Source organism: Myxocyprinus asiaticus, chromosome 49 (genome assembly GCF_019703515.2).
Source record: "Myxocyprinus asiaticus isolate MX2 ecotype Aquarium Trade chromosome 49, UBuf_Myxa_2, whole genome shotgun sequence".
NCBI classification, from domain to species: domain Eukaryota; kingdom Metazoa; phylum Chordata; class Actinopteri; order Cypriniformes; family Catostomidae; genus Myxocyprinus; species Myxocyprinus asiaticus.
In genome coordinates this window covers 2,011,228-2,025,524 of record NC_059392.1, presented here as the reverse complement: position 1 = coordinate 2,025,524, position 14,297 = coordinate 2,011,228, and the positions used below count along the sequence as shown (strand labels likewise).

Sequence of the window (14,297 nt, the reverse complement as noted above, 5' to 3'; positions counted from 1 at the left end):
GCTTTAATATATTATAAGCAAAATGGAGCAAGGCATTGGGAAAATAAAGTCAACAATATAGTGAACTACAAACTATGCACAACTTGAGCCAAGAATAATGTTCCTTTGCTATATTCTATACTAAAGGGAAGTGGGCACGGTGTGCTTAATTGTCCAATCAAACGTCCTAATTTCACATCTCTTGATTTCTTCTCTGGTTGTCCTGGACAAGTCTTAATGTTGAGCCCTGGTTGCAGTGATGGAAGAAGACTGCATGTTGTCTTCGCTTATGAATGTTAGTTGCATTGTAGACCTCTCGTCTACTCTTGCTCTTTCTGGTTTCCTGCTTTGGGGTTGATTGGTTCTATCTCCTATCATAGGAAAAACAATGGTTGTGTCAAGATTATACAATCAAGCTTGCCTTCCTAAATATGTCATCCTGGCCCAGGGAGGCAGAACAAGGGCTGATGGCCCCTCTCTCCCTTCACTGTCTTCTCCCAGGCTTCAGCTCCTGCGTCGCCACCCCATCATCCCTGGAACGGTCAAACTGCCACCAGGCGTCCTCTGCCACCCGGCTGTACAGTCCCTCCCTCCCCGCAAAGCCAAGTCCCTCACCCTCATCCAACGCCGCGAGCAACCAGGCCGGCGCAAAGACAGCATCCAGTCCCTCTACATCGCAGCGGGAACAGACCTCCTCTTCCCGTCCTCGACTGCAGTCCCAGCTGCCTCCGCCGCATGGGACCTCCAGACCTCCGCCAACGTCTCCCGGCGCTTCTCAGACCCCGACGTTGCTTTCGTAAAAGACAAAGTTTGAGTTTCAAAGCTGCCTGCTCTTGAGAGGACGATTTGATTGGTTGCTGTCCTTGCCATTGGCTGCTTGCTACGGTCAGTGACCGATAAAGAGAATTGTCTCACCTAGCACTTTTCCATTCTAATAATATATTGGGTTTTTTAAGAGACCTTTTTAAGACTGTGTCCTACAGATAGGCGTTGACATGCATCATGTTTTATGCTTGATTTTTTTTTTAAACTTTTTTTAGTGTAAGGAAAAAACAGAACTTTGTACCTTCAGTCGCTTTCACAAACATCAACATAACCTGCATCAGAGGAAAATGCCTTGGTGCACATTTTTGTCTACAGATATATTTATACAAGCAGGCAATTTTAAGGCATAAAAATTTGGTGGACAAGTTTTTGACTACAAAGGAGAGAAAGCTGCACTTGCCACTTTCCTCTTGGACAAAATTCCAGCCCTGACAAGGGGTGTGCCATAACGGACTGGAATTTCCCAGAATAATGCAGTCCTATTTTTGATTTCGCCTGAAGTTTGATGCTTTGGCAAGCAATATGACACTTCAGATCAGTGTGGATGTCTATTGAGAACAGAATTGTGTAGGATTAAATACAATTAGTGGCCAAGCCATTGTGTTTATTACTAATGTCAAGTGTTATGACTGTCGTATGTGATCATGTTTGAAAAGTAAGAAACGAATTGTGGCTGGATGAGTATGGTGTTAATTATTACATTTAGCATCACTAGGACTGTAAGTGTTTGGTAGTATTGCTGTTTTCAAATCCTTAATGATACATTTTTCGTACTAATTATTTTCTTAAAATACAGTTTGTATTGGCCGCAAACCTGTCTGTGTGTCTGTGTGTGTGTGTGTGTGTGTGTTTTCCTATAATTCTTTGGGGTTTCCTTTTTGCTCGAGGTGCCACCAGCCATCATCCACTCATGCTCTGCCTCTTCATGATCCCAAAAATCACAGTCTAATGAATGAACACAGAAATCTCCCCTATGTTGTAGCCTTCATATATATCATGTTTTATTAAGAAACACTTCAATTAGGGGGCCTGGGTAGCCCTGGAGTTCGCTAGTTTGAATCCAGGGCATGCTGAGTGACTCCAGCCAGGTCTCCTAAGCAACCAAATTGGTCCAGTTGCTAGGGAGGGTAGAGTCACATGGGGTAACCTCCTCGTGGTCGCTATAATGTGGTTCATTCTTGGTGGGGCACATGGTGAGTTGAGCGTGGATGCCGCGGAGAATAGCGTGAAGCCACCACACGCACTATGTCTCCGTGGCAATGCACTCAACAAGCCACGTGATAAGATGCGCGGGTTGACGGTCTCAGACGCGGAGGCAACTGAGATTCGTCCTCCGCCACCCAGATTGAGGCGAATCACTACGTGACCACGAGAGCTTAAAAGCACATTGGGAATTGGGCATTCCAAATTGGGTGAAAAAGAGGAACCCCCCCCCCCTTGTAATTTTTAATAGACAGTTCATTTAGGGTTTAGTGTGAAAGTGCAATCTTTTGTGCATGAGTTGGACCAACCATATTGTGGATTTTGCATGTTATTGAAATGGTTTTTGAGAAATGAGCTGTACTTGCATGATTTCAAAATAGCTGCCCGGGGGTTTTACCAAGATGGCCATCGTGAACTGACTGAAGGACTTCATTGACTTGCTTCTAAAGGACTTAACTGAGGTATCCATTTAAGTGGTCAATATTAGTTTTATGTTATTGGCATCGATATTGGATGACATTTATAGGAGGGCTTATTTTTGTATTTAAATTGTATTCTCTGTTTCTTTTGAAATCTGGAAAAGGAAAAAAGTGATCTATCTTTCATACTGTACTGTACATACATGCTGTAATGTTCTGATGCCTATAGCATGTGATACTGAAGAATAGGAAATAGTATACAATACATTAATATCAATCATAATATTGGATATCAACTGTAGCATAATCAGTGTCGCCTATTTCTATATGGGTGCATCCCAAGCCAGAATGGTGCCATATTCAGCCCTCAACTGGGGCTCTATAGTTCTTGTACTATAGATTTTACTATAGTCTCTCTTACTTCACGTGCAATGCAGCGACTAGAAAGGCCCATTCAAACAAAGCAAAGAATTAATCCAAATACACAAATTAGGAAATGTAGAGTCTTTCCCAGCCTTGCTTTCGTACCTTGGCTTCTTACTTGAGCAGCTGTGTTTTTTGTGAATGAGCTTTCTGTTAAGGCAAACACACACACAAAAACCATTAAAGAAAAATAAAGCACCAAAATGTACAACTGTCATTGTTTAGTCATCACCGAACTCACTACTTGACAGCACCTGTCCCCTTTTACTTTTAGACATTTTAAGTGCACTTGCACCTTTTGCAAGTCAGTGTAGCAGGGCTAATGTGCAAAACTATAGCAGAGTATTGTCAAATATTTGACTATTTAAATTCATAAGCAAATGTATGGAGTTGTAGGAGTTATTACTTTTGACAACCAATTGTACACTTTGGAAAAACGTTTGCATCTGGGACAAAACAGATGCACGTTCCTCCATCAGAGCGTTGAAGATTGGGGAGTATAAGAGAGAAATCGCCTTTCTTGTACACCTCAGGTAAAACTGTGGATATGTTCTTGTACGGAAACATGGCCGTAGATAATATGGACATTTCTGGTGTCATTGTGTCTCCAATGTACTGTTAGATGTTTACCTTCGAGTTCAATGCTTTTATGACTGCTTGGCAAGATGACAGAGTCTCCATCAACGCTTTCAGTTGAATTGTGTAGAGAGGTTAGAAAACAAAACAACTTTGTCAACATTATGCTGCTGTGACGTCTTTCAATCTCAAAAGAAATGAAGGAATATATTATTGGAGTGAAATGGTTTTAATAACATCTGGTACAGTAGTCAGTGTTCATATACTCCATTATGAACTTTGCACAACATTTTAAAATGTTGAATTTTAAATGTTTATAATACAATAATTTGTGTTAAAATTGAGGTCGAAAGTCTTTGGATGTTTATTGATTAATCTAATGCAACCGTTTTTATTATTACAGTATATAGTAAAATATTATTCATTGTTAGTTCATGATACCTAATGCATTAACTAATGTTAACAAATAGAACCTTATTGTGAAATGTTACCAGTTTCTTAATGTCGTAATTCACGGATTTGGACAGAAAATGTTCGAACACGACTGTTTGATGTCCATGAACACAGTCCATAATATTCTAAACTAGGAACTGAACTCAAACCTGGAAGTAGAGTGTCATAAATGTTTTGATTTGATGTCTATGCAATATTTTAAGGGGAAAAGGCAGTATAATCAACTAAATAACATTGCAAGCAATACTGTTACTGTTGAGAGTTCAAAAGTCTTGATCTGCACTTGGATCCACAGATTTCACAAGACATGAAATTATTACTAATACATTCATTGTGTCATTTAAATAGGCTTAAATATCCAATTTTGAGAAGTAAGAAAAACCCCCACAGAACGGACAGCTAGCATGTGAGGAGATATGTGCAGAATTTGACAAAAAAGTGTACTGGATTAGAATTACTGTGTGCACCTTTAAATATTGATCTGTTTCTCACCCACACCTATCATATCTCTTCTGAAGACATGGATTTAACCACTGGAGTCTTATGGATTACTTTTATGCTGACTTTGTGCTTTTTGGACCCTGTTGAGTTGCATTGTATGGACCTTCAGAGCTCTACCTTCTAAAAATCATTTGTTGTTCAGCAGAAGAAAGAAAGTCATACACATCTGGGATATCATGAGGGTGAGTAAATGATTTTTGGGTGAACTGAAATGGGACATGTAGATTCTGTTTGTCGTAATTGTAATACAGGCAGAACATGTTTTGTGTAATATTACCACTGACCATAATGCTGAATACAAGTTGCATTATAGGACTATCGGGAATAAACAGATTTGTAAAGAATCTGAAGTTTGGGGGCGTCTTGGTATCTCAGCGAGTATTGACGTTGACTACCACACCTGGAGTCGCGAGTTTGAATCCAGGGTGTGCTGAGTGACTCCAGCCAGGTCTCCTAAGCAACCAAATTGGCCCGGTTGCTAGGGAGGGTAGTGTCACATGGGGTAACCTCCTCGTGGTCGCTATAATGTGGTTCTCGCTCTCGGTGGGGCGCGTGATGAGTTGTGCGTGGATGCTGTGGAGAATAGCGTGAAGCCTCCACACATGCTACGTCTCCACGGTAACGAGCTCAACAAACCACGTGATAAGATGCGCAGATCAGATGCGGATGCAACTGGGATTCGTCCTCCGCCACCCGGATTGAGGCGAGTCACTACGCCACCACGAGGATTTAGAGGGCATTGGGAATTGGGCATTCCAAATTGGGGAGGAAAAAAAATAATAATCTGAAGTTTGTCGCCCAAATACGGAATGATAAAACCCTGTACAAAGTCTTGAACTGCATACAAAGATGTATCACGGTTCATTTCTATCAAAAGTTTTTATTATTAAATTGTATATCTAAAAAAATCAATTCACAAACATTTGGAAAAAAAATGACATCTCATTCTCACTGAAATGCGGTTGTTGGAAGAAGCAAAACGTTTAACTCGATTTCACGTGTCGTTGTGTTGTGAAATGTGTCAGAGCGCAATTCATAACCTAACGCAAATACGCGCTGTATTCTCGGTGTTGCCACAAGGGGCGCTTCAGCGGGTTTTCATTTTTCAATCAACAACTGTCATGGCGGAGCAGCAATCTGAGGAGAGTCTTGCCGAACAAGTTAGATTATACAAACATATTTTTCTGTCGTCTTTTTAGCAAATACAAAAGCAAAAACTGTCGACATGTTGACTCCACCACATCCGGTTTCGTGGCACCTAAAAAACTCTTTCGTCACCTTGTGGTCTGAGGTTTGTAACCGCCAGAACAACGCAAGACCGCACGTGATGTATGTACAACGGGAACATGCGTTGGCCATGCGTTGATGCTCGTGTCTGTGTTTGCATACTTGCGTGAAGTATGTTTGGGCCCTTAATCCCACTGTGCCCACTAGAGGGCACAGAAGATCAGTACTGTATTTATTTACTGAGTACTGATGAACACAGAGTACCAGAATAACAGTTTCTCTGAATTCAGCTCACATTTAAGATTTCAATTCAAGTCTGATTAGGTTGCTCAAAATAATGTCAGATTGTAGTATTAACAATCTGAAGTTAAAAATGAAGCTGAAAACATTAAAGGTTTAAGCAACAATGTTATACAGGGTGAATTCAGGAAATTTTGTGACATTGAGATGACTTTTCCAATTTACCTGAACTAGATATTTTATAAATAATGTTTTAGGGATTTCTAGAATCTTCTACTTATGTATTGTGTTACATGTGCGTGTCACAATCCTCTCACTTTAAAGACACGTCCTCCTTGTTAAAGGTGCACATTTATCTGCTTGTAATGTCAGTTAATATTCACAGAAAGACACAAAACAGACTGATTATTACTGCCGTGGTACAAATATTCAGATCTACACATGATGACGTACATGATGTACAAGAGTTGTACAATTTGTCCTAGCTGGTCATGAGCTGGTCCAAGCTGGTCTTGAGCTGGTCCAAGCTGGTCATGAGCTGGTCCTTAGATGGTCCAAGTTGGTCATGAGCTGGTCCAAGCTGGTCCTTAGATGGTCCAAGGTGGTCATGAGCTGGTCTAAGCTGGTCATGGGCTGATCCAAGCTGTCCTTAGCTGGTCCAAGCTGGTCCTTAGCTGGTCTTGAGCTGGTCCAAGCTGGTCATGAGCTGGTCTTGAGCTGGTCTGAGCTGGTCCTGAGCTGGTCATGAGCTGGTCTTGAGCTGGTCTAAGTTGGTCATGAGCTGGTCCTTAGAATGTCCAAGTTGGTCATGAGCTGGTCCAAGCTGGTCCAAGCTGGTCCTTAGCTGGTTCAAGCTGGTCATGGGCTGATCCAAGCTGGTCCTAAGCTGGTCATGAGCTGGTCCAAGCTGGTCATGAGCTGGTCCTTAGATGGTCCGAGCTGGTCCTTAGATGGTCCAAGCTGGTCCTTAACTGGTCCTTAGCTGGTCCAAGCTGGTCATGGGCTGATCCAAGCTGGTCCTTAGCTGGTCTTGAGCTGGTCCAAGTTGGTCATGAGCTGGTCCAAGCTGGTCATGAGCTGGTCCTTAGATGGTCCAAGCTGGTCATGAGCTGGTCGACCAGCTACCATTTTCCAAAAACCAGCTTGACCACCTTGAGCTGGTATGACAAGCTGGTAGCTGGTCGAAGATGGTCTCCCAGCTTCGATCAGCTAAAGACCAGCTTGGACCAACTCCAGACCAGCTAGAAACCAGCTACCATGTTACAAAACACAGCTACTAGCTTAAGATGGATTTTCCACTAAGGAAAGCTTGCAGTTCAATAATCCCACAACATATAGGATGAGTGCCAAACAGTCAATGTAATATATGCAGTAGGTGATAATGGGACAGATCTCATATTTACAGGAGTAAAAAGATCAAGGTTTAATCATTAATCGGTTCAACTGCAACATCAGTGTTATACAGGGTGAATTCAGGAAATGTTATGACATTGAGATGACCTTTCCAATTTACCTGAACTAGATATTTTATAAATAATGTTTTAGGGATTTCTAGAATCTTCTACTTATGTATTGTGTTACATGTGCGTGTCACAATCCTCTCACTTTAAAGACACGTCCTCCTTGTTAAAGGTGCACATTTATCTGCTTGTAATGTCAGTTAATATTCACAGAAAGACACAAAACAGACTGATTATTACTGCCGTGGTACAAATATTCAGATCTACACATGATGACGTACAAGAGTTGTACAGTTTGTCCGAGATGGTCATGAGCTGGTCCAAGCTGCTCATGAGCTGGTCTAAGTTGGTCATGAGCTGGTCCAAGCTGGTCACGAGCTGGTCCTTAGATGGCCAAGTTGGTCATGAGCTGGTCCAAGCTGGTCCTTAGATGGTCCAAGCTGGTCCTTAGATGGTCCAAGCTGGTCATGAGCTGGTCTTGAGCTGGTCTTGAGCTGGTCATGAGCTGGTCCAAGCTGGTCATGAGCTGGTCCAAGCTGGTCATGAGCTGGTCCAAGTTGGTCATGAGCTGGTCCTTAGATGGTCCAAGTTGGTCATGAGCTGGTCCAAGCTGGTCCTTAGATGGTCATGAGCTGGTCCAAGCTGGTCCAAGGTGGTCATGGGCTGATCCAAGCTGGTCCTTAGCTGGTCCAAGCTGGTCATGGGCTGATCCAAGCTGGTCCTTAGCTGGTCCTTAGCTGGTCTTGAGCTGATCTTGAGCTGGTCCAAGCTGGTCATGAGCTGGACCAAGCTGGTCATGAGCTGGTTCAAGCTGGTCCTTAAATGGTCCAAGCTGGTCTTGAGCTGGTCCAAGCTGGTCATGAGCTGGACCAAGCTGGTCATGAGCTGGTTCAAGCTGGTCCTTAAATGGTCCAAGCTGGTCATGAGCTGGTCGACCAGCTACCATTTTCCAAAAACCAGCTTGACCACCTTGAGCTGGTATGACAAGCTGGTAGCTGGTCGAAGATGGTCTCCCAGCTTTGATCAGCTAAAGACCAGCTTGGACCAACTCCAGACCAGCTAGAAACCAGCTACCATGTTACAAAACACAGCTACTAGCTTAAGATGGATTTTCCACTAAGGAAAGCTTGCAGTTCAATAATCCCACAACATATAGGATGAGTGCCAAACAGTCAATGTAATATATGCAGTAGGTGATAATGGGACAGATCTCATATTTACAGGAGTAAAAAAGATCAAGGTTTAATCATTAATCAGTTCAACTGCAACATCAATGTACAATAAATGTAAACATGTTATTGGAAATCACAACAATCCCCATTCTCTTGTTATGTTGCACAGGCCAACAGCACATAGTTATTGATTTCATAAACAGTTGTGGGATAGACCCTCATAAAAGAAATATGCTTTTATTTGGAATGGAGATTATGTAACTGTGACTACTGCACACTAATGCCGCTGGGCGTCGCTTCAGCTAATAAAGGTGCATTGATCTCGTCTGACTCTTCCCCTCTGTTTTCTGTGGAATCTGCATGAAAACACGAGTGAGAGAAACAATGAGTGTTACATCTACATACAGTGTGGATGTGACACTGAGAACTTTAGCTCATATTTGGCTGATTCTGCTATTATTTTGTTTTTCTGATTTAATATTTACAATTAATTTTTAATGAAACAGCTGAGCTGACAATTAGCTTAATTTCAGAGCATTTAAATCGTTCACAAAGTGATGGGTGATATTAAAACGTCGGTACTCACCAGTGACATTAACCATGAACGTCTTGGAGATCTTATTTTTGCTGTCAGATATCTCTAGTTTATAAAGTCCAGTGTCTGTGGTTGTGGTGTTTTTAATGGTGAGAGATCCAGTTCTGCTGTTCAGCTGCAGTCTGTCTTTGTATTTCCCATCAGATATTGACTGCTCGTTGTTCTTTTTATTCATTCTAGCTATAGATATGAATGGGTTAGTGGCATTACCTAGTTCTCCAACCTTCCACTGTATCAGATCACATGTTTGTATTTCAGTAAGACCAATGTCCAGTTCGACAGAATTCCCTGCCTTCTATTATTTTCACTTCATCTTTTATTGTCTTCATTACATTTGTTTCAGCATCAGACACACCTGAAGAAATAACAGAAACAGTTACTCAGAGTTTTAGGAGTGACATCCACATTTAAATCCCCTATGTTGGCTTCTCAAGACTTCAAACATTGATGCCAAAGTCTAACCCGTTTGGTTTTTTTCCCCTTCACTATTAGTGTGAGGAGGCCTTAAACCAGGTGCATTTTAATCAGCTGCTGAACTCATGACTCAAATTATTTCATTGAAGCACCACCCAAGATTTTTATTTATTTTAACCTATAAATATGAGCTTGCATGTTTATGGCGTTTTTCTAGAATTTTTTTCTAATTACATTTTAATGCCTCCGTTACATTAACACAGCAAATTGATAAATACACATTTACAGTATCTTAACCATTCTTGAGCTCAGTGTGTTTAAAAATAGACGTAATAAAGACCAAATTGAGGTCACGTCATGAGAAACATTTCTTGATATTTAAGACAAATAAGAGGTCTTTCTACTATAAAAACATACTGTAAATAGAACTCAAAACTTAATCCCCAATGCAATAAAAGCATTTATTGAAACCAAGCTGCCAAATCGCCTCGTTCTTCCGCAAGTTTCCTGAGTCACTAGGGGGCCCATTAATTCATTCAGTTCATACGTCAATGCCAACTTTACGTCATCGTCACTTGGCCCCGCCCACTGGTGCTTCAGTTCATAAACAGAGAGAGATCTGGACAAACAAGGCCTAGTGTGGCATAACTATTCACGAACACCAAAGGGGACCCATCTGGACCATTTTGCATTATTTTTGTATATAAACATGCACCAGACGGACGTCTCTGACCGTTATCATAAATCTCGTGCCGCTTTTAAAAGACGCAATGTCAAGTTACAACTCTTGTTTCATTGGACCATGTTTCATTCAGCCGTGTCTTGTTGTTTTAAGCACAAACACATCCTGGACCCGTTCTCACATCCATCTGTGCTATTTTTAATTGTTGGTGTATGTAAACGTTCACTAGATGGACATCTTTGACCATTTTGATGCATTTCCAGCAATGTGATGCTGTATGTGTGTGCATCTATTCACTGTGCTTTGGACTATATACTGTATGTGCAGTTTTTTGGGTTTTTTTTTTGGCTCATATCAGCGTGTATTGCTTGTGAACAGTCAGAATACGATGGGACAGATAAAAACACTTGGACCCGGTCGCAAAATCTCAAGTAAATGGTTTAATTCATGAATATTTCAAATGTCATGACCGTTTGATTGTACATCTTGTTTCATTTCCTCCATCCTCATTTCCTTTCCTAGCATCCTTTCCTTGTTGCCTAAGAGGGTGGAGCTAGGACGCAAGGAAAAGAAGCAAGGATGCACAATTTCAGAAATGTGAAGCACCTCTCCAGGTATTATAAAGCTCCTTGATGGAAGTGCCAGTAAACTACTGGAGATTACAACAACAATTGACTATGTCGACAAGTGCTTGTACGAGGAGGTACCCGCCAGTCGGACAGATTACAAAGACACCTTTATGGGTCATAACTCCTGGAGAGAAATAGCCCAGACACTGGCCAACGATGAAACTTTCTGCTGGTCAGGGAGTAGAGCCAAGCTATCGTAGTGTGCACACGGCAAATGGTTTTTTACGTGAGCACGGTCAAATGGAGTATATTACAAAAAGCTAGGATGTTTACTGTATGCATATGCTGGTGTACATGTTAAAACTCTATAATTGGCTTTACACTGTCTACACAGCACACAATTAGAGTACCACTGTCTTGCTCATGAAAGTTTGGCTGACAATTGTCATACAAATATTTGTAATTGACCATTTAATTGTCTCCTTTGTCTTTGTTACTTGCAATGTAAGATTATTATAAAGTTTGATCATTGATGGACAAAGATTGATCTACTTACCATGGACAGTAACATTGAATCTCTTGTAAGAAGCCTCTCTGCCTTTCATGGTCTCTACTTGATAAAGTCCAGAGTGTGAGGTTCCGATGTTTGTGATGGTGAGAGATCCAGTTTGACTGTTCATATGTAGTCTGCCTCTGAATCTCCCATCAACATCATATAATGAAGTCTTATTGGCTGCTCGATAGAATTGAGCTATGACGGTGTCTTTCGATAAAAATATCCACAGTATTAGATCAGCTCTCTGTATTTCAGTCTCATCAATGTTTAAAGTGAAAGAATCTCCCTCATTCACCTTTACGGTCATCTCTTTACTGGTCTCGGCAACATATTCACCTGGAGAACAAACGGGAAAGATTTCATTTAGATTCTATCAAACTGGCTCATATCTTCAAATGTCCATTTCAGTGACTTCTAGACAGTGGTTTCTAGAGTGAAACCAAAAGTTCAACCATTAACAAATCAATCACTTACCAATAAAATATAAGATGACAAAAACGGATAAAAATGTATTCTCCATATTGCAGTTCGGTTGAGTCAAATCTGATGTAACAAAGATAATTAGAGGAGTTTATCTGTTTATCCATTGCTTCTAAGAGTTTTAAAGTGCTCCATTTCTGAACTGCACACTGACCAAATGACAGTGACAATAATAAGAAAAACAGAACAGATTTGACTGGTTACAGTGTCAAAGTAACTAGTCAAACCACACCGCAAAAGCCCTTTCACACCCATTTAGATTCCTTCTGAAATCATTTCTTTGCTATTACAAAAACATACCATACTTAAATGACTTTGTGACCTGTCAAATGTACTGTACAAATGCCACAATTCACTTTGTTTTAGACTGTGCACCAGCTGACCGACGCTCACTAGTTTATTTCAGTAATTGTACATATGAATGTAATTGTATATATTAAATTTACCTCGTCACCTTGTTGTATATTTGTCTCACTAAGTTCACCCTGTCTTGGACTGTTTGTAGGTCAATATTTACACTCACTGAGCACTTTATAAGGAACGCTATGGTCCTCATAAGTGCCCGACGTGGTCTTCTGCTGTTGTATCCCATCAGCCTCAAGGTTTGACATGTTGTGCATTCTGAGATGCTTTTCTGTGTTACCGTAGCCTTTCTGTCAGCTCCAACCAGTCTGGCCATTCCCCGTTGACCTCTCTCATCAACAAGGCGTTTCCATCCGCAGAACTGCCGCTCACTGGATGTTTTTTGTTTTTGGCAGCATTTGGAGTAAATTCTAGAGACTGTTGTGTGTGAAAATCCCAGAAATACTCAAACCAGCCCATCTGGCACCAACAATCATGCCACGCTCCAAATCACTGAGATCCCCATTCTGATGGTTGATGTGAACATTAACAGAAGCTCCTGACCTGTATATGCATGGTTTTATGCACTGCTGCTACACGATTGGCTGATTAGATACTCGCATGAAAAATTAGGTGTACCTGTCTACTTGCATCAATGCCCATTGGAACTGTGCATCTGCACACTACAAAATAAGACTGTAGCATGAAAACAAAGTATTAATCAACATTTTATAATGCAATTTCATTTTACTGCATAAGTGACCCACATGAATGGCACATTTGCTATAAGGTGTTAAGACTCAGAAACTGTAGATTGAATGAGTGTATTTTGTCCTGTGTCATTGGCACATTTTGAAACCTTAACTGTAAAACAAAACACCTCTTTGTAGAAAAATACTTCAACGAATTGTATCCCAACATAGCTGTAATCATTCATGCAAGACTGCACAAAGTGCACTGATTGTTCAAAAGCACTTTTAACAAAACCATCTATTGTTACGGAAATGTAAACAGTCGTAGTTTAGTCTTTGTCAACGCTTTTTATTACTTTTTCTAAATAATCCTTCATACAAGTTGAATCATGATGGTGGTGGGCTAACATTTTCAGTTTCACCTCAACGCCCGTGTCAGAATAATTAATGAATATTAATGTTTGCGCCGCCCACTGGAACACAATTTCTCATGAACTGAATATATTGTAGCACCGTTCTCGGGAGGATATTTGAATGGGAAAAGACACAAATCTCCTAAACGGTTGGTCAAGATTACGATCAAAGAACATATTTCAAACCGGCAATAAAATCTGACAATACTGGAATCATAAATTGTGCTTCTTTACCGCAGATAATGGTAAAAATGCTATAGCTAATGCGCATGCGTGTTGTCGAGTTAAAGGCAGGTGATGTCTGTACCTAAAATGTGATTGGCTCTTTTAACTGTAAGGCGGGACTTCCTTTCGACATCTGTTGACCGTTGAGCTGCTCAGAACTGCTTGGTTGAGTGTTACAATTTCTCCAATTCATTTTAATAGAAGTGGCCCATCTCTGCTAAATCATCTCTGATATGTATAGTGCGATTATTTGTTCTCCGCTATTACTGATCCAAAACCGACTATTAATAACATAAACAGACTTATAATGAAAATTTTATATAAATAAAAATATGAAAAAGCTGAACGGTCAAGCAAACCAGCAAGTGTTCCAGTCGTGTTCAGAAGGAAATCTGGGAAAGTCTCACGGCCGGTTTCTGTGGGATTCCAATAGACCTTTTTCTACACTATGGTGTAAAAAGTAAAGGTTTGCAGGGTAAACTTCGACAGCGGTGGGAGATCACAGCAAATATTATTCAGAGAGAGTCTGTGAAAAAGGTCTATTAAACAAAATCTGTGAATGTCCCAACTCCAGAGAGAGAGAGACAGAGAGATACACAGTGAGACACACACACAGAGAGAGAGACTGACTGACAGACAGGCATACAGGCTGACAGGCAGACTGACAGGCAGACTGACTGACAGGCAGACAGGCAGACTGACTGACAGGCAGACAGACTGACAGGCAGACAGACTGGCTGACTGACTGGCAGGCAGACAGACTGGCTGGCTGACTGACTGGCAGGCAGACAGACAGACTGGCTGGCTGACTGACTGGCAGGCAGACAGACAGACTGGCTGGCTGACTGACT

At 41.1% G+C, this 14,297-nt stretch overlaps 1 protein-coding gene across 11 annotated transcripts in view; it reads left to right on the top strand.

The window, feature by feature from the left end:
* LOC127438126 (unconventional myosin-IXb-like) overlaps positions 1-3,915 on the top strand; it is a 57,177-nt gene extending 53,262 nt beyond the window's left edge. For 5 of the 11 annotated variants that reach the window (XM_051693428.1, XM_051693424.1, XM_051693425.1 and 2 more), the window contains one exon: positions 360-3,915. In XM_051693428.1, coding sequence (XP_051549388.1) covers positions 360-793 — 434 coding nt within the window. In that variant the 3' untranslated portion in view covers positions 794-3,915. The remainder of the gene's footprint in view (positions 1-359) is intronic. The other 6 variants (XM_051693429.1, XM_051693433.1, XR_007896649.1 and 3 more) reach the window with 5 other exon arrangements.
* Positions 3,916-14,297: the final 10,382 nt, after the last annotated feature.